The sequence below is a fragment of the Vanessa cardui genome, chromosome 9, assembly GCF_905220365.1.
Source record: "Vanessa cardui chromosome 9, ilVanCard2.1, whole genome shotgun sequence".
NCBI classification, from domain to species: domain Eukaryota; kingdom Metazoa; phylum Arthropoda; class Insecta; order Lepidoptera; family Nymphalidae; genus Vanessa; species Vanessa cardui.
This window is the reverse complement of record NC_061131.1, coordinates 8,811,607-8,838,660: the sequence shown is the minus strand read 5'-3', so window position 1 is coordinate 8,838,660 and position 27,054 is coordinate 8,811,607. Positions and strand designations below refer to the sequence as shown.

The 27,054-nt window shown below is 30.8% G+C and overlaps 1 protein-coding gene across 2 annotated transcripts in view; it reads right to left on the bottom strand.

Moving 5' to 3' along the window:
* Positions 1-19,024, bottom strand: part of LOC124532557 (forkhead box protein O) — a 67,876-nt gene extending 48,852 nt beyond the window's left edge. Inside the window, exons 1-2 of one of the 2 annotated variants that reach the window (XM_047107513.1) lie at positions 18,077-19,024; positions 15,960-16,171 (exon numbers count right to left, since the gene is read on the bottom strand). In XM_047107513.1, the coding sequence (XP_046963469.1) occupies positions 15,960-16,171; positions 18,077-18,305 (441 nt within the window). In that variant the 5' untranslated portion in view covers positions 18,306-19,024. The remainder of the gene's footprint in view (positions 1-15,959; positions 16,172-18,076) is intronic. The other variant, XM_047107514.1, reaches the window with a different exon arrangement.
* Between the last annotated feature and the right edge of the window lie 8,030 nt (positions 19,025-27,054).

Sequence of the window (27,054 nt, the reverse complement as noted above, 5' to 3'; positions counted from 1 at the left end):
TCACACTTAAGATATTTTATTATTAACTATATCGCAATTATATTTTAGAGTAAATAAATATTTAGTTCAGGACAAAATACGGATCGACTTTGTAATATTTTCCTTACAGGATATTTAATACAAATGGTAAAATACTATAAACCACTCTCAGCACATATTTTCAAAACATTTGTATATTAGCCTTGCATTGACTGTTTATAACAAACTAGTTGTTATCCGCGGTTTGACTCGTGTTTATCAGGTTTACTTTTAATAACTATTAGAAGTAAACTTGGGATACCAATTTGTTTCATAATAAATTTCATAAAATTTGAGTGACAGATAGACAAAAAAAATTACTTTCGCATTTATAATATAAATGTATATGTTGTTATATTACATACTTAGGTAACGAAACTAATAAAAAATTCATATAAATGTTTTTATTCATTGTTTATATATATTTATTAGAATGGATCATTTCAAGAATAATTTAAAATGTAATTTTCGTTAAAAAGTATTCCGGAAATATAAGTGCTAAACATAAGTACGTATATATAAGTGAGCACTTGTATTCATATCGATAAGTAAATCGCCGGGGACACGCGGCGCCTTCCAAGGCCAGCAGCCTTTCGACTCGCGACTAAATTAACATAATATAACAAATTATGCATACTTATATACTACATATATGATACAATAATGCGTAAGGTGTTCTATGACATCGTTTTCCTTCTATATTGAAGACACGACCATTTGGTTTTATTTTCGAGTTTTTCTTTTTATATCTCATAAATCATGTAAATTAATAAATGGTTATAAACTAATTCTAAATTGTAATATATTATAAAACGATATAGATTAAAAAAAATTATATTGTGAACATTTCGGAATTTTTTTTAGACTACATTATGGTAGAATAATAATCATGTAATTATAGTATACCTATTGAGAATGATTCATATAAACGTGCAGTAAATTGAGTCTTATACTATAACTACTAATCATCATTATTGCATAATTATGTTATACTAGTTTTAGTATAAGTATGACAAATTAAAATAATTCAAACCAACTTCAATGAAAAAGAAATACACAAAAACATAGAAACTAACTTATTGAGTATTTAATTAAATATGAATAAGAAACCGAGATGGTTCAACCAAAGCACCTAAAACTGACTAAAGATTGTTAAAAACCCAAGCAAGCACCACCGACTTACCATATTTTGTTCTATTATATTTGCTTATTCATTTCATATTAAATGCTGAAGGATAAAATCGAAAGAAAAAGAAACCTGCATGTGTTGTGTGAAAATCTGTGACATGTCTCTTGCAGTAAAACTCTGTAATTATTATAAAGTTGATTTGAAATATTATTTTTAAATTGAAGCGTTGAATCGCTCGAAAATAACTAGATTGGTTTTGTTTGATATACGAGTAAGATATTTCTGAAAACATTATAAGACTTCTAACGTAGTTTAAATCTAATGTCCCTTTATTAGCTATAAACAGCCTAATAAAACAATTATTCCGGTTTTCTGCCATTATATTTTACATCTAAAAATAGAATATAGAGTAAATACTGAGTTTCTTGGCGGTTCTTTTCGGTAGTATCTACTTTTCGAACTAATTTTAGTTCAATATTGTAACATGACGATTTAAAAGTGCTTTTATGAGACTAATGAACAGTACTGCAGACTGCGAAGAAGTTTCCGCGACACTTATTATATTTGCATGAAGTGCTTGGATCTTTTTACGATCGAGTGATAGATTGCTACTTAAAACAAGAGGTCCTCGCCATGTAAGATAAGAGATAACGTCTTGTCAGCTGGCCTAAGTTAAGCACATCTACGATGCCTAAAAGGTGCCCCATGGTTTCCAATGCACCCTCAACCAGCTTAACCTTTCCTTTTTAGGAGGACATATCGTCTACTTTTCTTCATATAACATAAAAAAGTAAAGTAAGGAACAGCTTGTAAATTTCCCACTGCTGGGATAAGGCCTCCTCTTCCATTAAGGAGAGGATCCACGCTGTTCCAATGCGGGTTGGTGGAATGCAAGGTTTCCTCACGATGTTTTCCTTCACCGCCGAGCATGAGATGAATTTTAAACACAAATTAAGCACATATATATAGTGGTGCTTGCCTGGGTTTGAACCCACAATCGTCGGTTAAGATGCACGCGTTCTAACCACTGGGCTCTCTATAAATTCTCAGCTCTTTCTATAAATTCAAATTTAAATTTCGTATTATGTGTTGACTAGATCACATCCTCTAATGCTACTTGTATTTGAAGACCTTACACGGCCTCCATTATCACGCAGTGTCATGCGTGTATCGAAAATATTTATATTTTCCTCTTTGTGGTTTCCTATAAAAGAGATTAAATATTTCTGACGTAATTATTTTGCGGTCTTAAGATTAGTCTAATAATTGTTATGCACATATCACGTATTCATACGATTTATTCCATCCTCAATCCGTCTTATTTTTCGTGCTAAATATTTTGTTTTAAAGTATTAAGTACAATTAATTAATTTAATTTTACTTAAATCACCCGTCAAAATATCTCAGACAATAATAAACCATGTCTTTATATTATAATGGATACATATCGGTAAAGTTAAAAGCTACTCTGCTCATTTTATACATCAACACACCTTTGTTGTAGTAACTGCCAATTCTCAAAGTTTAGCAAAAGGTAATAATTTAGAGAAAGAGCTCAAGACATCGTACAGATGAAATACGTTTTTTGTGCTAGGCGAATTCGTTCGATATATTTCTAAAAGTACCGATTGTAATTGCTAAGCGTACAAGGTTCGTTATTCTAAGCAAAATGTTTTAATCTCGACGTTTATACAATCAGTAATATATAAAAGCAATGCGATTATGCAGTCTTATAAACCAAGACCAAAAATCACCAAATTAGTTTTGTGACCATCAAAATGGATATTTCTAATAATATTAAAATAATATAAATAGCAAATTAGTAACGATCTCGATTAGATAATTATATAATACGACGCTCTGGTTTTTGCGTCTTTAAAATTTTCCTTAACATTGTCTTATAAAAGGTAATTAATTGTCTGTGTAAAATAAATTTGGAAATTCCGTGTAGCAATTTTTTTTTTTTTTATACCATAAGACGCAGAATAGAGCACAAATTAATTATTTGCACTGTGGATGTTATTACGTTGCAACTCGTAGTGCGTCTGCGTTTAGAGTCGCATAACGTTAATAATAATTACGGGTGATATATTGTTTTGTTATTTGCACCGCAAATATAAATCGCAATGTTTTATAAGACGCAATAGAACAGGATTGGGCGGCGGCTTCAAGCAAGAAGGAGGCGGTCGTGACGCAACTGTGACGACGCGTGACGCCGTTTGCACTGCGTTGTCAGCCGAGTAAACAATTTAATGTTTGTAAACACCGTGCCCGGCCGCAACGTAAACACTGCCACGCTGCCTAGATGTCAATGGTAATGCGAAATGTGAATGCGTTTCGAGAAGCCAAGAAGCTACCACAATGGTACCGTTATCAATAGATTTACCACTGATTTAATTTTAAATGTAAACTTAAATATTCACTTTCAATGACATTTGCACAGTACTTATTATGTTTGCTTGTCACTGCGACATTTTAACCGGTTCTCAGTATTTCATTAAATACTATAGTTCTAGAATCACTGAAGAATTAATTATAATAGATTGCTAATTCGATTAAATTATCCGAATAAGTTATATATATTATTAAAATTTAATTTACTAAAATTATCAGAAAATACTAAGAACTTATTAAGTGAAGTACGTTGTTTTTGGGCTTCGCACCGACTTCAAATAGTCTGGAAATTGGTAAGTACATACGATATATTTTGACTAAAGTGAACATTATTACATAAATTTAGGTCAGCTTAATTGTATAGTTTATTTTCCCTACTGCTCTGTGATCAATCAAAACATCGCACAGCGATACAATTTATACTTTAAAAAGAACTAAATAACGTAGAGTCCTACAATCATAATTATCTACTCAACTGTACCTACTGTATTAACAAAGGTTCCACGTGTTTTCTTCTAAACTTACAATGTCACTAAAAATAGTGACTTTATATAATTATATGGTTAAATGGGTAATTAAATACATAAGTTTATTAAAAAACACGGTCACAACCAATCAAACGATCCGATCTTACCGATGCGATTATGTTTTTTTATCTCTTAAACGTTTTTCGGTACATCGTGTAAGATAAGTTCTAATATAGTCTAAATTAAAAAGAGTAAACGAAAAAAAATACATAAAAGCAGTAACTTCAAAGCTGCTAAAAAATTGTTTAGATAAGAACCGCTATAAATACAACGTTGTTTGCATAAAAGAAATCAAGACATATTATTAAAAAATATGACAAAATCCACGATTCAAGCGTTGATTACAGTCAAACAAATAAGTGTTTTAATGTCTGTTGTTATTTGGACGAACAATTGTGACTCTTGATAGTAAATGTTCAAAAGATACCACTCAGAGAACCTTGTAAAAAAATATTAACCATTCCTTAAATCTCTAGTACGCCACCAATATGGAGACCTAATATTCCTCTTGTGCATGATAGGCCTGATGTTCTAAAATATCGTTTGTTCTGTTAAATAATTAATAAATACATAGGCCCACCTTGAGTCTACATTAATAGAATAACATATAAATCACCAAAAGCGCTGATACCGTTTTCGAATGAGCGTCTCCGAAAGTAAAAAACGGGTTGGACTATAGCTTTGTTCCGTTTTTAAAAGTCAGCTAAAAAGAAATAGTACTGTAGAAATAATTATTAGATAATTCTCGGTATAAACAATTGCTGGTATTCTATATTTATTATTTAAAAAAAAAAGAATCGACTTCAGATATCATTTTCATTCAATCCTTGTCATTTTTATTTTGCGTATATAAATGCATAAATATTTTCTCTGTACAAGAAATTGATAAAAAATGAAAATTGCGTTTAGCCATGCATTGTATTTAATTTACTTACTTTGTGAACTAGTTTTAACCAACCAAAGTATCAAAATGAAAAAAGCAATTATTTTATAATGATTCTTGATGAATGTTCATAATTTAATATTTTTTAAGCTTGGTTTAACCAGGTCCTATAGGTCAGCTGCGCATGCAATGCAATACAATATATTATCGTGTAAAGAAAGTTACTTTATTACTTTATGATAATGGTCAAAAATGAACGATAAAATAGGACAAAAAAAATGAAAATAACAACAATTAAAGGATTGAAATATGTGGAAAATATACATTTAATCCCAAATTATGACATCAAGCTGCTTGTTATAATTGATTTTTTACTATGCTTGATATAAGTAATAGCCTATAAATGTTCCAATGTTGGGTTAAGGCCTTTCATACTCTCCACTCCTGTAAATGCCTGGGTTTGATCCACTGTCATAGGTTACGATGCACGTACACCACTGGGCCACCGAGGTCCGGCTCCGCATGATATGCCATAATATATTATTTGGAATAAACACTACTATTACAAGATATATTTACATGTTAATATTAGCTAGGAAAAACAAAGGCAGCTTGACATGCTATGATACAATAAAAAATAATCAAATTAAATGCATTTTATAACATGAACACGAGCCTACGAACGATATCGTTATCGGGATGATAATTAAGATTGATAAAATTTAATTTCAATAATATTAATTACAATTTATATATCAGTAATGTTATTAAAACCTCTTTTGTTTAAAATCTGTGTTATTAAAAAAAGATATTCTTTTCGTCTGTGGCAATATCGTCTGAGTAATATAACTTGATATCGGTTAATCTAAGATCACTTAAAGGTATAAGTAGGTAATTGTCTATCATCATATTCGTAATTTTATAATTGTAGTAATTAGGATCGGTCAGAATTCATCGAGGTCGAGGCTCAGTAATAATTAAAGCAAAAGCGTTTTTACATAAGGATGATTAGAATTTCAAATACTTGCTTATGACCTTTTGTAGTTTGACGCTTGGTAATAGATAACAAACGGTTATACATGTAAGTCAAAGCTAATTAAAACGAATCAATTGTTATTTAAATATATTAATAAGAATTAAAGTGGAGTGAATCGTGATATTTATTTTATTCGATATCAAATCGCAGTCAATTATGTATCATTTTAATAAAAATCATCAAGGAAATGAGTTACTTTTGAATAAAAAAATTTAATTATATATTTTATAGATTTTACATTATAGAATCACCTGTTTTAAATTTTATGTTTATCAACAGATAAATATCTATTATAGAAATATAAGTTTAAGACTGCATTATAAAAAAAATATATGTAAGAGACATAACATTGTAGTTCTTACATAGCTGTCAATGTTACTATAAAAAAATAGATCAGAAAATAACATTATAACCTCTGTACACAAAACATGCAACCTAATGAACGACGCGAATGCATAAAAATAAGTCTAGATTAAATAAAAAACAAATATATATTTAAAAATATGCTATAATTTAGCATAGCATGCAAAAGCATGTATGTAAATTAATGCTTAGAATAATTGAATGACGTATTAAATTTGACAAAAAAATGTAATAAGTATTATAAAAAGGTTTGGGCAACATTTATTAAATTATTGTAAAGTAAAGTAACAGCCTGTAAATTTCCCACTGCTAAGATAAGGCCTCCTCTTCCATTAAGGAGAGGGTTTGGAACATATTCCACCACGCTGTTCCAATGCGGGTCGGTGGAATGCACATGTCGCAGAATTTCGATGAAATTAGGCACATACAGGTTTCCTCACGATGTTTTCCTTCACCGTCGAGCATGAGATGAATTATATACACAAATTAAGCACATATACAAATATATATATAGTGGTGCTTGCCTGGGTTTGAACCCGCAATCATCGGTTAAGATGCACGCGTTCTAACCACTGGGCCATCTCAGCTTTCAAAGCTAAATTATTGTATTGCTAAGAAATGTTATTAACATTTATAAAAATTGTCGTATATGTAGGCTACTTATCAATTTTTTTTTTTCGAAATAGGTCAAATATCGAATGATTGCAGTTTTTGAGACATAATTTATTTATAAGCTTTGAAAAGAGGTTAGGGCCCAAAAAGGTTTTATTTACTATCACTTAATTCGAATTGGCTAAAACGACCAATACCTTGAAATGTTAGTTAGGGATTAAGATAGCATTATTTAAGCAATCAAATGATTAGTTTAATAATGCGATGTCTTCTATCGCATGTTCAAAACAATTAAGACATAGAGAGTGAAATCAAAGTTGAACTAAGCAATGAACCGATAAACAAGGTTCATAAATTAGGCAGCTAATATTTTGTGAATAAACAATTAATGCAAGACTTTAATTATTTAGCTCGAATTTATAAATAACATGTATGTATAAAAGTACCGACTTCAAAATTTACTATGATTAAACTGCGACATGCTTTGAAAGTCATGTGGTTTTAAACCGGTTTAGCTAGTTTCAATGGATGGAACTCTCGTGGAATTTTTTGAGTCGACGTTTCTACGTTTAATAAATTAAAGTACACTTGCAAGAAGTATGAAGAAAATGAAGTCTATATTTAATTATACATAATACAATCAGAGTAATCTGCTTTAGACGCTGCAAAATACTTAATAATTTACAAAGTATTAATAGGCATTTGAAAATAAGGACATATATACTGATAATCTAAGAAACGTCTTATTGGTTAATTGATGAGTACGACAGTTTTCATTTATATAAAGCTGTACTTGTATCAGAGACTTTTACGACGCAATGTGTGGGAAAAAGTCATCTAAATACGTTGATATTCTAAATCAGTGAATGGGGAAAATTTTCATATTTCCGCTATAGCCGATTTCGAATACCCCAACCACAGAATCGCGGTGATCGCGCTAGTCATTCCACTAAATCCAATACATTTTTTATTCATGAAACGATTGACGTTTGTATGTTAATTCGGAGTAGGTCCCGGCCCGATAGATGAAATATTGAATTATTGCCCGAAGTAGAGATGGATATAGAGGAGTTCTGGTTGATATTAATCCGGCCGCTAGAGGCTGGCTGGCAGGAATTCAAATAAATCGGCCCTGTGACAAACAAGACGTATAAATCAATCTGGGCAAGGTGGCGTAACTTGCAACCTCTATTGCAGTCGCCCCTTCAAATATTCCTCCTGTATATCAAAAGTAGAACAAATTTGTATCGGCAAATTTATGACCAAGATTACTAAACTCGTTACAGTTTCCAGGTGGAGCGATATTTTATTAAAAAAATCTTTTGACACATATTTTTAGGACTTTATGCTAAACGTCGGAAGCGCCCTATAGAAACCTTTTATTTATTTAAAAAATATTTTGGTCCTTAACATTATTAAATTAATTTGCTCCATCAAACATCCATTTATTGAACACTTATATAAATTAAGATTCGTTAATAAAATGATTCTTACAACGTAATTTGGTTTGCAATATCATAATTGAATAATATTTATTTTATTTTTATTCGCTGTAGCTTTCCTTAATTATTAACAATTGACAGGAACAATTTAATAATTTTCCTTGAAAAAGTTACTCATAATGTACATAAGACAAAATATTATCTTAAGATGAGATTATAAGTTATTACAATAAAATATAATTAATTATTTCATGTCAAAAAATGTGTTTAAAATTTTATTCTCTTTAAATGTCAGTAAAAGAAATAAAATAAAAAATAATTCACACAGAAAAGCCAGTTATCCTATACTGAGAAGGTCTGTCCCAGCTCGTGCCACTGGTGGAACAATATCCAAAGTACGAATAATTTAAGCAGTTTCCGCTTAAATATAATGTAAGTATAATATAATAGATACTATTGAATTAATACGTAAATGTAAGCTAATGCGGGAAAAACGTCAAAACGTTATGTAAATTTTTATGTTTCATAATATGCGTCACTATGAAGGCAACCGTTGATTACAATTACTTATTATTATTATTGTTTGTTACGTATTATACTCATCTATAATATGCTATTCAAAAAACCCAAGCAAATATTAAATTATATTTTATTAATTTGTATGTGATATAAAGCCACTTTTAAATAATAAGCATTTTCACTAGAATTATTTACAACTTTACATTTAAAACCTTACTATATTCTTAGTTTTACAAAGAAAAGTTCACGTACAACTGAGGCTCGTTTTTTAATACAGTTCTATTTTTGCTTAAATAGATACAAAACTTTTTAAAGAAAAACCTTGAACTATTTACAAAACTATTTCAACTTTTTCAGCGGCAATTATTGTAATTAAGATGTAATTTACAAAACATCTGTCGGACCCTGTGTGGCATAACTATGCGTATAAATTCTTTATGCAACAAGTATTCTTCTAGTCTTACTTTGTATTCAAAGAAACGTCAAACTAGTTTTGAAATATCTGTGATATTTTAAGAAATATTTAATTCTTAAACATGTCATTCCAAACAGTCGTCTGCTTATAGTCAGAATAAAATAGTAACCCACTGCCGGTTTGGGAGTTTTTTTTGTGTTATGATCAATTTTCATCAGTGCATTTATGCGCTTTAACAATTGTTATGATGGCGGAAAACCAAACGACTAGTTAAATAATTCCCAATTTCCAATTAAGAAATTGGAAACATGCAGGCGATCGCCCAGATCTATCAAATCCTTTGTCGTACGCTTTCAAACATGGCAAATCAAATCCTCTTTCAAAGAGGATTTGATTTGCCATGTATATAGGAAGAAAATTATATTATTTAGTTATAATATTTTTTTTAGTATATAAAAGCAATGTCGTTTAACAAAGATAGTAATATGGTAATAAGGCCATTCTTTTTTCCGTCGATTTTGTTTAGACTAGATTCTGACTTATTGGACATGCAGCTTTTAAACTGTGCATGTAGACAACTCTCCTTTAAATATATTGTTAACAAAAAATTTACTTACATACCAACAAATTAAAAATGACTTCCACCAATAATATAGAAAGATTTATTTGATGACCTTGTTATCGAAATATTCTTTAATTATTATTAGCTTACGTCCATTTCCCATTATTAATATTTCATACAGGCACTCTTGACTCTATTTATACTATTTGCAATATAAATGCCAAAACAGCTAAAACTTTCCGAAGCCTGGGAGTCAATTGGGTCGATATCGTTTAAACAAACGATACCAAGGCCAGTGATCCATCCACGCGGCGGTCATACCGTCTACTATATCTAATCAATTTATTATGCACGATGAACTCGAGAATTCTGTCCATTGGTTCAGATTTCACTATATCGTAGTAACTGTCGCGCAATGACTGTTTTATTACAAGATAATACAGAAAAAATCAGTTGAGGAGTGTTCTTACTATCTATTATAGTACCACCAGCCGCTACCAAGACTTCGATAAGATAATGTCCTAGAGTATTATTTCAAATATTGTTAATACGTTATGACTATTGTAATAAGGTTCAATTTAACTTACCAAGGACTAACTCAGATAAGATAATTAAGTGACAAAATAATCACCCCGTGGCCAAATTAATATTGATAAATGAATTATTGAATTGTATTTTACAAATATATACTTTTATTTCCTTATATATTTTTCTTATAATCCATCTCTTAACGTGTGTTGAATGAAATTCTACCTACCTATGAAAACATACCTAGCCGGACCGAAGTAGCTTAGAGGGAAAACTTATTTCCAATACAATAGACATTTGATGGCCTTTTTCTAGGGGACGTTAACGGGTAACTATTGGTTTTACTGTTCATTTCTTAAGTCACCATGTTAGATTACATATATTTACGTAATAGTAATAGCAGAATAGTCTAGAAGAAGGTAATGACCCTTCTTGTCAAAGAAAAAGATTTACTACTACATATTTATTATGTTACAGATACTATTTTAAAATTATTAATAAACTGTCCTTCGATTCAAGGAACTGTCTAAAAACCATAATTTATTATTTTATGTCTCTATATATCACAATTCATAATATACATGGTAACCACTGATGATATGTAAATGACCTCGATATATTGTCAACGAGTTAAAGTTAGAAAAATAGAATGTCATAAAGTATAACATAAGAAATGAAATCGTCGAAATACAAGCGTAAAGTCACAAAGTTTATCGTCTATTGCATCCGTTTCTATAACAAGATCTTCGTTCTGAAGTCAAGAGAAAACTTAAAGAAATAAATTTACGCTTAGATGAAGAAAAAAAAAATGTAATGCACGGTGTTCAACGTTACGATAACGATTGACACGTTACTGAAATCAATTAAAAATAAATCAAATTGATAATACTCTCAATGTTTCGCAAAAATGTGTCAATGTCTCTCTTATCTTTTATTATAAATATTGTCAACAAGTTCATGTTCACAATAATCATATTATATTGAAAATGAGAAGCCGTATCTCATATCAAATATTGTCTTATCCTTTATACATGCAGAAGAGGGCGTCGTAAATAGGTGTCGTTACGGAAAATACAGAAATGGATAGGCCAATTCCATATTAAAAATCTAAGATAAATGTAGTAAGTGTCAACTGTAAAAACGACATTTAAATTTAGAACAAAAAATATAAAACATTGCCTGTTAAAAGAAAGTAGCTACAAAGGGAAAAAAAGGTTTTAATACTAAAAAATTAAATGCATGAACCTAGTGCACCGTTTGTTTTGTTTTCTGCCTCCCAGGTAATATTCAGTGTTATATTCGTGTCTTGCATTTTAAACTACAACAGGGCTAGATAACAAGATAACATGATGGTTATGGTGATCATACGTTCTGAATAGTTAATTATTTATAGAAGAATGTGAAGGAACATATCTTGAAATTGTATGCACATCTTAAAAAATTTACATACTATAATAATAACTAGTATAAATTCCTAAAGCTTTGAATGATAGTATGGTCTTATGTTTTGTAAATACAATTTAGTCATCCCACAGCTTATTAATTCACCATTTATGATCAGGATAGAATATCGTAGGCAATTCTGTATTGCTTTCTGGTATCCTTCAATATAAAAAAAATTAATAAAAAATACTTTACAAGAGCCTCGTCGTATGTTAAATTGCTGCCGCAACGAATGATTGTGACTTGTATATTATTGTATTATATTTTGTTTATTAATTAAAAATGATTTCATTTTTTTTGCATTTACAAGTTCTATATATTATTTCATTAACAACAATTATTACTATTATTTTTTAAATTGAATTCTTAAGCAAGTAGATGTAATTATGCACATCATTTATTTTTAATTACGGTAAAAAATAGCATTACTATAATTAATGTTTAATCACTTTTTTACGGCTCGATACAATAGTCATCATTGAGTACAAGCCTTTGGTTGTAGGTCCTAAAACTGAAATGCAAAAGCTGAATAAGGTGGCTTACCTTTTTGAAAACAACAATTGCAGACATCTGAATAAGATAAGAGTGTGTTTAATTTTGTGTATACTTTAAGTTTTCCGTTTATTTCTTATAGGTTTTTAATTAATTATTTAATAACATCTTTTATTTGGATTTTTCCAATAATGTTAACTTTATATCTGCAATGTTTGCTCGTCCTTAACAAATATTTTCTTATTCTTATTTCATTATTGTAGATTTTGTGTTAATAAGTTCTATTATAAATATTCTTCTCATATTATAAATATATATGAAATTAATGAATACTACCCAGTCTGATCACTATATATTTTTTATTAATATATGACTTTTTACCTCGAAATTTGAGAAAAAGAGCTAAAGAAAAAATCAGTGTAATCAAAGGAACACAGTAACTTATTGAACTATACAGCATTGCAACTAATGAGCGCTTGATATTATTTATTTTGTTATCACACAAGTAATGTGACTGTGCAAATATGACATAAATGTTATCAATATCCACAGAGAGATAGAAGGCGCTTGTACATCAATGTAACCTCAATTACTTATTAAGATCATAGATGTATAAATTTGACGTATAATGCATTTATTAAGATATAACTAAAATTATGTTTAATTTTTCAACATGTCTTGAAATAGAGGTTGAAGTATTTGGTATAGAGGAATAACATGCTTTAGAAATTTGGATACAGTTGTACCTTGATTATCCGAGCCCTCAATTATCCAAACGCTTAATTATCCGAATATTAGCGTGTCGTATACGTTCGTTAATTAAAAGTTGTCGATTTTATAAAAATAACAATATAAAAATAGCATTTGAAGTTTATAGGTGTTCAGATTTTATTATATATATAATTTAATGTGAAAAGGTGTTTTTATTTGAAGGTAAATAAAAAACAACACATCCCAAAGTAAGCACATTATCCGAACTAGTCTTGGTTCCAATTAGTTCGGATAATCGAGGTTCTACGATATATTAACATTGAGTAGAGAATATTTAAATATTAGTCAAATCTATAATCTAATATAGTAATATATATGTATGTGTGAGTGTATGACATTAAAGGCAACGATAACGTATGCAAAAATAACATAAATGGAATTGTTATGACATTCAACCTGTGTTCACTTGACACTATAAGTTTATATTTCTAATATATGACGTATGTCTGTGAACAGTAAGCATTAGCGCGTTTTGCGTTTTCATTATTTTCACTCCTATCGATACTTAAGTTTGCAATAGTGACGTTGCTTATTTCATAATAAATAAAAACTATTTATTTATTACAGTAACATATTCGGTAGAAAATTTGAAGTCCAAATACTTCGATAGATCGGTAGGATGATATACGCTTAAAATTCTTATACTCTGAACAATGCGTAAGAATAAGGATATGAGATTTTGCGAAGGTGTATAACGGGACAGTTTAACGGTAACATTCATTTACTATTCAATGGGATCAGATGCGATAACAAAACTGCGAATACCAATTTTGTCCTTCATATATATTAAAACGAAAATAGCGTGTGCTAATTTAGTACCTAACGTTCGTTTAAAAATTAATTGAAATCAATTATAAGGGAATAAATTCTATTAATTATTTCGCTTAAAGAAATCCCTAAATTATTATTATTATTATCTATTGTGTTTATATGTTGTTGTTATTAAAGTTTCTTAGTAATTATACTTGCTAATTTATTGTTTGTTTATAGAGTTAATAATGGTACGGTTTCAAGTCTAGTTGTTATAGTATATGTCAAAATAAAACCCCTTTTTTACGGTGTTGCTTCATTACGAATGATAAGAAATTTAATACAATTATATAATAAATAAATGTGTCTCGTTAAGTATGACGATCGTCGGACGAATGTAATTTATAATGAATACGACGACAAATAGTCTCGAAATGAAATGTTTTCAAGAAACTCTCCTTCGATGTATTTCGCAATAATAGAAAAAAGTAATTTCTTTCTTTGATCGATAACTAAAATACGCAAGCACGTGTCTTCATGAGTATCATTCATTCACCTTATGAGAACACATACTTCTATCTCACTCGCTTAATACAGAATTGATATAAGTCGGAACGTGACACACGATATTTATATGTCGCTAATTACTTACGCATACAATGGCGTGATTTGAGGCCGATGAATTTTAAACGTTATTTTATAGTAGGTAATCGTTAGAGTCGGACATCAGAACCAAGGCGCTTTAATGGATATTGTATGCGTAAACATGAATCGATTCCACGGATATCTTCATGAAGGTCGCCAACTTAAAGATGATTATATTTGTGAGACATAATTAACTTTAAAGTGTAACATAAAAGAAAGACAGATATAGAATAGCGATAAAAACCTAATAGAACGTTTTTTTATTTTGTTCTTGAGAAGGCGTTTCATGTCCTACGTCATTTGATCACATAATTTGTTAGCATAACTGTGTATATTAGGTCCGTTTCACATTCCATTGCTTTCCTACAACGTTTAACTTTTACAACTGTCAATTCCGGAACAGCAATGTAGATGTGTGAAGCTATTACGTCAAGAGTAATGGCATGGATTGAGCGTGTAATAGTGTTTTTATTATCATTTATATCGGTCATGTCGCAGCTCGGATTGAGATAACGCGTGCCACTGCGCAGTTCGTCCAAATTTCGTAGAACTTAATACAAAAAAAAACTAATCAAAAAGTCTTCTTGTTTACAATTAAGAAACATTTAATTAATTTTAATTTTCGGCTAATTGTTAAAAAAGATTTGAGTTGACTTATTTGAGACGTATTAACTGTTGAATTTATTTGCATTGTATAATATTTAGCTTCTTAAGGTTAGGTACTAAATGTATTCAATATATTATCTATAGAGTATTCATAATGATGTAAACGTAAGCACTTTTAGTAAAACATAAAAGTAAGAATATTTAATGAAGCTAACCTCGTACATTTTAGAATCAATAAAATTCTAAATAATCTACAATAGTTGGCAACTCTTGAACACGGAAGTCACCGATGGCTAGCGTTCAACTATTGAAAAGAAGCCAGGGCTTTTATTAGTTAATTATTGGCGCAGAGTGGGCAGGGCGCTAATATCAAGAATAAGTATAGGTACGCACATAAAACTGGTTTCATTTTAAAACTTCATTTTGTATTGAATACGCAAATTAATGATCGTTTATGTTTTCCCGCTATATCTAAATATTACATGAAATTATCTTACGGTATTTAATATTTTATTGATTGTATGTAGATACTTATTACTCGAAACATTTAATTTAAATAACATTCAAGATCTTAGTTTTAGTCGCACTACTATGTAAGGTGTTTTCATATTGTAATGCATCCAAAAGAATCAATGGCCCAAAGCCAAGCAATTCATTATAATGCCTTTAAAAATATTTTAACCATTTCACTCAGTATTCACGGAAAAACGCCGACTTCATCGTAGTTGGAGTGCGTTTGTAAACTTAAAATAAATAACTCATATCTTTGTTATTTACTTTCATTGAGTACAACTTAAAAATTATACTTTGAGAAATAATCTTACCTTCCATCCAGCAGAGGAATTACTGTCACCCTTATCCTTAAAGTATGGCACATTTTGGACCATCCACTCATATATTTGAGACAACGTTAACCTATTGTCCTGAGAGGAGGTTATGGCTTGTGTGATGAGATCAGCGTAGGAAAGATTGCCCCAAGCATTACGCCGTGAAGAGTTCTTTTTTGTTGCAACAGAAGTTGGCAGAGGTGGAGCACCTGTAAGAAGACACACCGATTTAATGGTCACGTTCAAAATGTTGTAGGGACAAAGATTGAAACTTATTAAGCATCTGTTACGTCTAAAACCCTTTTCTATGAGGCAAACTGGCTATATTTTGAATAATCAACTCTTTAATTAGGTCTATCTCAGTCCACTCAGCTCTACGGCACATGAAAATTTGTGGCCCTAATAGAACGTAAAAAAAAATTACCAACTAGGAGTTTACCTCGCTCACTGAGGGTTACCAAAAACTTTGGTGGTTTCGACTAGATATTTAGCCAGAATAACGCTTTCGCTTGAGCAGTTTTTACTAGTACCGCTTAGTATTACCAGGTATTCGAAATAATCTTCCCTATTTACTTCCTAGTAAAATAGAAATTACATTATAAGCAAATATTTCGGCCTTTCGTGGCCCTTAAGCAAATGGTTTATGATAAAGACGGTACTGTTTTTATTTAAGGTATGTTTTGTACGATACCGGCTATATAATATGTATATACATGGAGACCATTGCAAGTATAGTAGTTAATTAAATAAGTATATTTTTAAATAAAATTATTGACTAATAAATCTGTATTTCTAGTAATAAAGTGTGCGCAAAAATATTGTATATATTTTTTCTGTTTAATTATCTACCGTATGTAATTTGTGTATGCATAAATATCATTGTGTATATATATTTTCTATATTTATATTTAACAAAATCCCAATATGTGATAAGTAACCATAACATTATTCATTATAAAGTCCATTAATTTTACATTCAGAGTAGTAAAGATATATTTTACCTGTTGCGATAATTATTATTTGAATAACTTTTAAAGCTAAATATTAAATACGTTTAAAAAATAAGTTAATATTGCTAAATAGGAGTCTGCAGATTTTACATTTTATGAAATATTATGGATTTTTATTGCAACAGAAAAGTGTATGTCTACTTTATCTTAGTTTATTTTCTTTCTATTGAACTAATTAGGAAAATCAGCTGATACATAAGCCACTATATTGATTCAGAGCAGTGGTCATAGTTGCTCCACAACCATGGTAAATACCACATGTATCATTGTTATGTATACACGCCGGGTTAGGTTTCACTCAAACGATCGTGGAACACTCCTTATCAAAAAGGCTACTGACGGTAGAATATCTGATAGCTAGGTAATGCTTAGACGATAAATTAATAAAAACCACTTAGCGGTCTTATATGGTAACGTGGTATATTAGGGATAAGTATATTATCTTAATGCTATTAAATCACATGAAATTGATGTTTGTATTAAATGAGAATGCTTAACTAATAAACAATATAATATTAGCTATATTTAGAACTATCGTTAGTAGATATTAATACTCCGTGTCAAATTAATTTGTACCATAAATAAACAAAAGTTTGTCAAAATAAGTTTTTTTCCTATTTTATAATATAACAAAATGTATTGTAAATATACGCTCCGAAGAATTTATAAATATACCCTGTCCCCCTATAAAAGACTTTTTTAGTTTTGACACCTCGGTACCTAATTGTTTATTTCTACTGTGAATAAAATACAGTTAAAGTCGAACCGGATTTCATACTTTATCAATATAGTTGTAGTAATAAGGTTAATAACATTTTGTTATTAATCTCATGGCAGGACAAAATCAGCATATTTGTCCTTAATGTGGAAGATTATTTCGAATTCGAACTAAAATCCGCGACAGCTCAGACGGAAACTGGTACAATTATGAAAACAAATCTAATATTGGTACACGATCTATTTATAATCTTTGGCTTGTATGTTTGTTTTGTACTAAATTGTTTGAGTAAAAATGACACAATACAACAACAATATTTGTTTATCTATAGTAATTACATAATATTTTTTTTTAGTATTTTCAATTTAATAGTGTTACACATTTACCGCTTAAATTCTGATTGGAATTCTTTTTGGAGCCTGAATCTTCGGGTTCAATATAGTTTTCTGGCCTGGGCAGTGGCCACGTGTTGGAACGAGCGCGCGTTTGTGGTTCAAAGCCAACTTCTGCTAATTCTCCTACGGGGTCCAATTCTACCATAGTTCCATCAAGTTCTGAAAGCCCTGTCTGCGAAGACCATGGACTATGATAACTACTTCCTCTTTGTAAAGACATTTTGATGCGTAATGTTGATAGGCCGTGGAATTTTTTGGTGGGTGTGTCGTACGCGACGCTCAATGGCGCGAATCTACTTTGGTTTTTACCATCACAACAAAGTTTATTTTTTAAATTGAATTATTTATATTTCCAGAACGTGATCAGTCAGACTCAGTCCGCGATCCGCAAAGGTTATCTAACTCCTTATCGCCCTGTTACACGAAGCCGATAACATGTGGCGTCGTGCATAAACAGAGATGAGCGTTTACGTATCTGCCGTCGGGCCGCTCCCTAGAGGCGATTTTCGCTAAATATAAGCGCGGAGCGAGGTGGGGGCGGGGCGTGCACCACGTGAGCGACTACGCGCCGATTTTCCAATTCATCTCTGACGGGCTAGAAGCGTTAACCTTGTAAGATAGCTCAAAATTATAGTTGTCCGTAATTATCACTAGCACTAAGAAAAAAAAAACAAAGACTGCAAAGTTTAGTGTCTGTTTTTAACAAGTCTCTGGCAGTCGTAGGAAACTTTTTTCGTATTAATGACAGTTATCACTGGGTATTGCACTTTGGTATCATCCGAAAAACGAGCGCGTCAAACGGCAAGGGTACCTTGCAAATGCCCACGCGGTCGGCAAATCTCGCAACTGCGTAATAAATGCCGCTTACGAGAAACGACGATTCGTCCTCGGGCACGAGCGGTCGGTAGTACACTGAGTGACGGCGTCGTGAGGCACGAGGCGGCGGCGGCCGTGCGAATTCCGTTCGCGGGCGCCGCGCTGGCCGCGGGCGGCGCGGAGGGACGGAGGAGGGCGCTGATAGAGAAGTAGCATCGCGTCGTGTGACCGCTTGCCGCTCGGGTCGCCATCTCAGCCGCACTTGCTTTTTTACTTCGCAAGTACACTAACGAAGTGATAACTCGCCAACCCATATAATGTGCCGTTTATTACACTATTTATTAATATCAGTAGGCAAAAAGTTTTATTTTGTTACGGCACAAATACACAATTTATTACTTTGAAAACATAAAATTAAGAAAGTAAGTTACAATTATAACAAACAGTTTTCCACTATTGATATGTAGTAAATTAATGATTGTCAATGTACCTTATAACCTCAAACTTTAGTTATTAAAAGCCCGCCTAATGGTACGGATAAACAATATAAAGAAGACTTTCAACGTTACATTTAGACATCAAAGAAAATAAATTAAGTAGGTACATAGAAGTCAAATATAAATATATTTTAATATAAATATTAAGTTATAAATTAATTTCAATTTAATTGAAAATTTCTTGTAAGAAAATCGGACATCGGGGCAGGTATCAACCAAATAAAAATGGATAATTATAAAAGAAAAAGATATTTCCAAATCACGTAGAGATCTCGGGAAAATCCTATAAAGGAGCCATGCAGAGGCTTCTCGGACTCTAGATGAAGTTGTTGCTCTTTTTCCTCACGAATTTACTTAGTAGGAAACACTACCGCATATAAATCTTCTGAATCTGAATGTAGTCGTAGAAAATGTATACTTGTTACTATAAAAGTATCTCGACCATTCAGGAATTGAATTAATTGATAAATGGGACGAAAATAAATATGAATGTAACGAAAGGTACTTTTAGTTAAAATTTAGTAAAAAATATTTTATTAGGTACCAGTAGTCGAAAAAAAAATGTATCCTAGTTAGCTTTGCATGGGAAAATTTCATAGAGCTTTTAGGCATAATATTTACCAACATTAGAGGTATTTTTTAATATTACAACATTTATTACACTAAACTATTTTTAATTACATAATTATTTTGAAAGAAGAAAAGTCCTGGTCAATTATAACAATAACAGAAATAAAATTTTGCAGTAAAGAAGAAAGGAATGTAAAATTATTTATGTGATATTGTCAAACCAAAAAAAAGCAAATACGGAAAGCTTCAAATTACACAATTTATTAAAACATTGACCGCAGAGTTACCATTTTTTTATTTTATTTATGAGTAATTCAGGACTGCTGCCTGACTTATTGCAATTATCAAGACCGGTTAGTGGTCACGCAAATACGATGAAAATTGAAGCAGCTTTTATATTGGTGTTCTATTATGTTAGCACAGGGAGTTCGAAAACTTAAAAGTGAAGCATCGAAAGCGAATACAAATGAACATCGAAAGAAAATTCCCGGAAATTACATCAATAGTTAATAATAATGAAAGTGACAGCACTTTTGATGCATTGATAAAGACACTTTGTTTCGCAGTATCGAGCTGAATGTGGCACTTTCATTATAGGCACCCGTTGCAAATAATAGAATAGCATGATTGCTAGATCTTATTTAAAAGCATTTTTATGATCCCCATTTATACAATCTTGGTCTAGAAAAAAATCTATTTTTTATCAATTTCTATATTTCTAATTAATCAATATAGTACCATTTTGGTTTTGTTTCGGGCATACTCGTAAGTAGAGGCAAGATTGATGTTTTCTTTAAAGAAAATCAAATATTATACGTAAAATACGTTGAAAGTTAACGCTAGTGTTAAAGATGACAGATGATTTTATGGGGTTGTAGCCGCGAACATAGGTCGTTTTATTATTTTGCGTGACGTTTCGTAAGAACTGCACCTGTCGTGGTCACGAGGTTACTACGAGCTCCGGGCACCCGACGTCGACTGTACGTACGAGTTTCCTTTGTCTACCCCATTACAGACAGATAAAGATATTTTATTATATTTATTCCTACTATAAAGAAATGAATACACTGGCTTACACAACCGAACCACAAGAATATTGTTCGAGTGACTTTAATTGAAATGAAATTTATTACCAAGTTCCACATTTGTGACAAATTAAATAAAGCGGCGTTATTAAAATTCTTATGTTTTTGTTTTTATCATTCGACTGTCTTCGGATCAAAAAGAATAAGAGACTGTTTAGTAATATTATTTCTTCCTTAAATAAATGGTTTTCATATTTTATCCTCTCTAAATTAGTAACTAGAGATTAGAGTATCTTTGGTTAGAACCAACCATTGAATTCATTTTAATTGAATATTCCTATTGACAAATTTATTGTAAACACTTAACGAAAATTTCTTTTAATTAGTGTTACAATATTTACCATCATGTCATTCCGATTATTTACTAATAATTTTTCATAATTGCTATTCAACCAATTATAAATAAAGAATTACAATTGAAGAAAGACAAAACATAAATATATTTTAATGACAAAAATTTACAGCTGAAATTAAGTTCTTGGTAAGTTAAAAAACACATAAATATTTATAAATTTAAAACAGTTATTTAACTTTAAAAAAGTAATAGTCGCATGACTATTACTAAAAATGAAATTGATATAAGAAAAAATTAAATTAGGTATTGTTATTGATAATAATTGTTAATTAATTTTACAAAAAAACTATTTTCAATAATTAATTACTCTATTTTATATAATCGCTATCAGTAACGTATTGTTCAATATGTGTACCTCATTAATCGATATAGATAGCTGCAGTAATAATTATTTATCTAAGTCATAAATTACTTAGATTTTTTTCACTTACGCCATTTGGACATACGCACAATATAGGATATGAATTTGGAGCGCAATTGTGCTTTGAAGATGTACTCATTTCGATTAAACAAGATCGGACTAAACTTAGTAGCGAGAAAATATATTAAATAACCTGCTTGTTTGAAAAATATATTTACTATGGAAATTTTCCACCAAATATACATACAAACACTTCATCTGAAAAACAATAATAACTTGAACGCTATTATTTCTAATTGCTATATTCATACATTTTATCTTTCTAAATAAGTTAATAAAGTTAAAGTTCTAAGTTCTCATGATCATAAATCATAAACAATATAACATTAAAATGTCAGTTTTATTATAAATCGCACCTACATATATCCAGCTACTATAATATATCCTGGGAAATGCAGATTGTAGAGCTAATGTAGTGATTAGCTCTACAATCTTCGGTACACTAGGCTATTAAAACTTTAATGTAAAACTTTGGAGACAGGAGAGAGTAAATTAAAAGAAATGCGAGATTACTGTTTAGGCAATGAACAGATATGCCTTTAAATATCTCATGATTACAAAATCAACTAAATACCCATGTTAATTTTAAATTAGTAATTAGTAAATCGGTTGAATTGTTTTTTATTTATTGTAATATTTATAACTAGGTTCGGTATGTGGAACAACCGAGAAGAATCCATAAAGAACTCAGCAGTTATTATTTTCCAATATATGATATACTTTTATATGAATCATAAACAATTGAATTTATATAATATTTCCTGTCTGAAAGTTCACGCTTTTTTCATCTACATATAGTGTAACTTCATTTATTAATATTTTTAACAAACTATTTATGGATAAGCAAAGTTAAAAATATCCAATAATTTTCTCAATTTTAACTTTATATTTCCAATCGAAATCAGCTGAATCAATATCAACATCTCAACTCTACCACTGTTTCGGAAAACAGCCTCCAGCTAGCGGAATGGCAAAAGACTCGCATATTTGCTCTTTTGAAATAAACCAGATTTATGAAACGATGTTAGTATTCATGATTATTCATAAGAACAATGTTCTTTATTAGTACTGCGATGAAAACCAATCCTAAATCGAAGCAATTTTTATCCAAAAAGTACACTTTTGATGAGTAATAAAATTTATTGATTTGGTTTTTATTTCTCGCATTAGTATTAGCTTTTATGGCATATTTTTGTATATATTTGCGTACAAATTATAATAATTCTCCATCTCAGAGCGCTTGTGCGATTTTTCATAATTAACCAAACGATTTCCTTTAATTGTCTTAATTCCATTGCGATTACTTTATGATATGGCATTATATGCAAGTGGATACACTTTAAAATGCGAATTGCAACCCGATCTCTAATGGCGCCTGGTTGGCAGGAACGTCACGTAGGGATAGAATGTAAAGAAATAAAAGAACTGAAATCTTTGAAGATTTGACACAGATTTATATAGTCGGATAACATCGAAACAGTATTAATATTACACTAATTTGTCGTACTTGGCTCCGTTTTCATGTTAGGTGCTGGTTGTCAAATATTATATATAATAAAATCATAGGAAATTTCATTAAATTCAGTTCAACAATTAATTCATGAAAGAACAACAGACATTCATACAGAATTTATGTGCCATTAATAATATTATTGGTATACATTATCTTGGAACTAAAGCGAATACCACGACCGCATAAGCTGATGACTTTGAGCCAGTTAAAGTATGGAGCCTTTGGATTAAGTCTAAACTAGAAGTCAGATTTTTAATTGGATCACTTATCGTTAACACTCTCATTTGTTTTGAAAAGCGTTTATAATCAACTGTTTGTAACATTTTTGTATGTTATTAGGACGTCTTTTTTATCTTAATCACACAAATGGATGCTTTCTAATAATTATTAACTCATATACCATTTGACAAGCAATCAGAAACGAATGCAAAGAGTTAAGCACTGGATGCTGGACCAACGGCTTTACTATATTTCAAAAAGTAACCGATACCTTACCAATATCATGCTTCCCAATGAGAATTTCATGTTGCCCAAACGCAATTGGCATAACCTAAAAAAATAATCTTAGGACATTTTTACCGCATTATCTCTACTATTGGATATGGATATAGCTTTACGTGGACGCAATAAAGGCATGCGCACAATAGATCCTAAAATATTATCTGTTCAATATTTAAGGCACATGTAAATTAAATAAGGTCGTCGATGAAATGATTTGGATGCATTGCCGTCACGATGGGCTCATGAGTCTTGCCGAAACTTTGACCATTCCTTAATTACCGAAAAGAGTTAAACCAGATTAATTAAGAATAATAAATGAAGAAACACCTTTAGTGTTGGTAATCGTGTTCTTAGATTATTGCCTTGTTGGAATTAAGTGAGTATCTTTTCATAAGAAATTAATTATTATAAACACTTTTTTCATAAAAACTATAAGGATTACTTCTAATTAGTTTTTCAGCCGACTGCTAATCCGATTGAATCAGTTTTTTTTTATATTTATTAATTCTACTTATCTACAAGCAGTTATTATGAGATATAAAATAAAAGAAATCAAAGGAGCTTTGATCTATTTTACAACGGAATGTTTCGTGACCTATGTGAATAATATTGCGTTTATTACAATAATATTTTTATTATTACTAACAATTGTTTACATAAAGTAATTCCCAGTCTTTTTATAGAACTACTATAACCTCAGATGAAACATACACATAGCGTCTGTTACTCATACGAAAACTCCATGTACACAACTTAAATGAGTAATTCTTATGAACTCTAACGCATATTATACACAGAAAACAATACTTTAAGTGTAATGGCTGTGTTATTGTGGTTTTGTGTTTTAAGTGTAATAGCCGGCTGTGTAAGTTATAGTGATAAGCTTAACTGTATATGTTACGGCTTCATAGTAATTCTGCTAGAACTTTACATTGGAGTACCAATGTCACTAATATTGGGCTGCTAATTCAGTTTGCGAACCATTGCATGAGGCAAAGAGCATATTCAAAAACTTGTCGCAATAGTTCAATTATAATTACGACAAAAGTTTTTCAGTATTATTTCTTTTCAAACGATTTATTTTTTTTCTTCTTAAAGAATGTATATCATCTCTTTTTTATATAAAGCGGCCCGTCCCGGCCGCGCACGGTTGAACATAAGATTTTTTAAAATATTTTTACCTTTTTTTCTATATTTTATTTTTATATTTCTTAAAATACATTACCACTTTATCTATTTATACTTACAATCAGAATTTGTTCATCGTCGATTTATGTAAGTAACATATCACACATACATATTAAGGAGACAGATTATTTTTTTTATGTAATATAATATCTAATGGAGGTATATTTTATTTATAAATATATATGAAACTGTCGTTAAATACTGTTACAATTATTGCTGCGATTATGTATTTACCGATTTTTTAGACCACAAGCATAGTCTAATAAATTTAACTATTGTTGAAAGGTATTTCTTAATTTTTTTCGATTATAATAATTATGATAGGAAGGAGGTTATCACTGTATCCAATACAGTACACATTATTACCAAATACAAAACATATTTCAAAATAATAAATATTTGCATCGGAATTTTGTGTGGATTTCGGAAATAATCATAAGAAAAGAAGCAAAACATATCAGCAAACTCGTCTTAACTTTAACCTTAATCCTGAAAGGCAGATTTTTTAGAATATTGTACCATGCCATAGTCGTTCATTTAGGTACTATATAGGACGGTCAAACTTTTCAGCAACTGCCATCCGTATGCAATCGGAACTAGTCCGATCCCTGTGTACCAAGAGTTGCAGGGGTGATTGTTAATTGTTAAAAGGCTTCGTGGGCTTTAAATTGGAGAGAGCACTTCGTATATGCTGCTCTGTACTTGCCTGCATACATTTGGTCATACCTTGCCTTACTCTTTATGGTATTTAAAATAAAAGATGTAGAAATGTAATGAAGAAAATGTATTTTTTAGATAGATTTTATAATAGTATAGATTTATTTACTCACGAAGGCGCGTTCACGTAAAATTCTTATCGTGCATTAGTAGAGTGACTTATCAGAGCCGTCTTAAGCAACGCTAGAGCCCTTGGGTACACATGAAATAAAATGTCTAGCAAAACATTTGACAAAATAACAATAAAATAAAATATTAATTCAATAAGGGATATAGAGTAATAGAGTAATCTGATTGATTGTAAGTACTATCTTATGGCCGTAGTATATCTATTTCTATAATGAAGAACACGTCTATAGCTTTCAACTTTTAAAATCGTCTATTGTCACTTACCTCTTCATAAACATGTTAGTTAGTTCTTACAAACATGATAATTTCGAAGATATTTATATATTATAATTAATTATAATTACTTGGTGGTAGGGCTTTGTGCAAGCCCGCCTGGGTAGGTACCACCCACTCATCAGTTATTCTACCGCCAAATAACAGTACTCAGTATTATTGTGTTCCGGTTTGAAGGGTGAGTGAGCCAGTGTAACTACAGGCACAAGGGACATAGCATCTTAGTTCCCAAGGTTGGTGGCGCATTGACAATGTAAGGAATAGTCAACATCTCTTACAGCGTCATTGTCTATGGGTGATAGTGACCACTTACCATCAGGTGGCCCATATGCTCGCCTCCCAACCTATAAAAAAAAATATAACAAATAACGTATTTAAACGTGTGAGAGGAATTGTTGATTCTTCAGGGCACCCTCAGGATGGTAGCTCAAGGTACGTTCTCGGGTGCCCCGTGTGCATGGTAAAGAGGGTAATGAGAGTGGTGCTCATCCTTAAATATGTTTCAGTGTGTGAGACAACTAATACCTCAGTACCTAAAGACAATAAAACATACAAATTAGTTTATATTTGTTAAGGTTGTGTTATTAATCAATCTAAAGAACGCCTTAGATAGAACTATTCACCCTGCACCTTGGATGGATGTTCTATAGTCATCTTTTGATAATAAGAGGAACTCTTTAGTTATTGACTAAAATTAATGTTTTAAAGTTACTGTTACTGCCATCTATACATAAGATCAACCATAACAACGCAATACTGAGCGTACTATTAACTACCACACTAAAAGTACAGATGGCGTTGAAAGATAATATAAAATTTCCACTGCAAGGGGTATGTAAATGCCCTATAGTTGGACGAAAATGAGAAAATCCACCCCGGATAAGGTTCAGTCGTTTCGGGACAC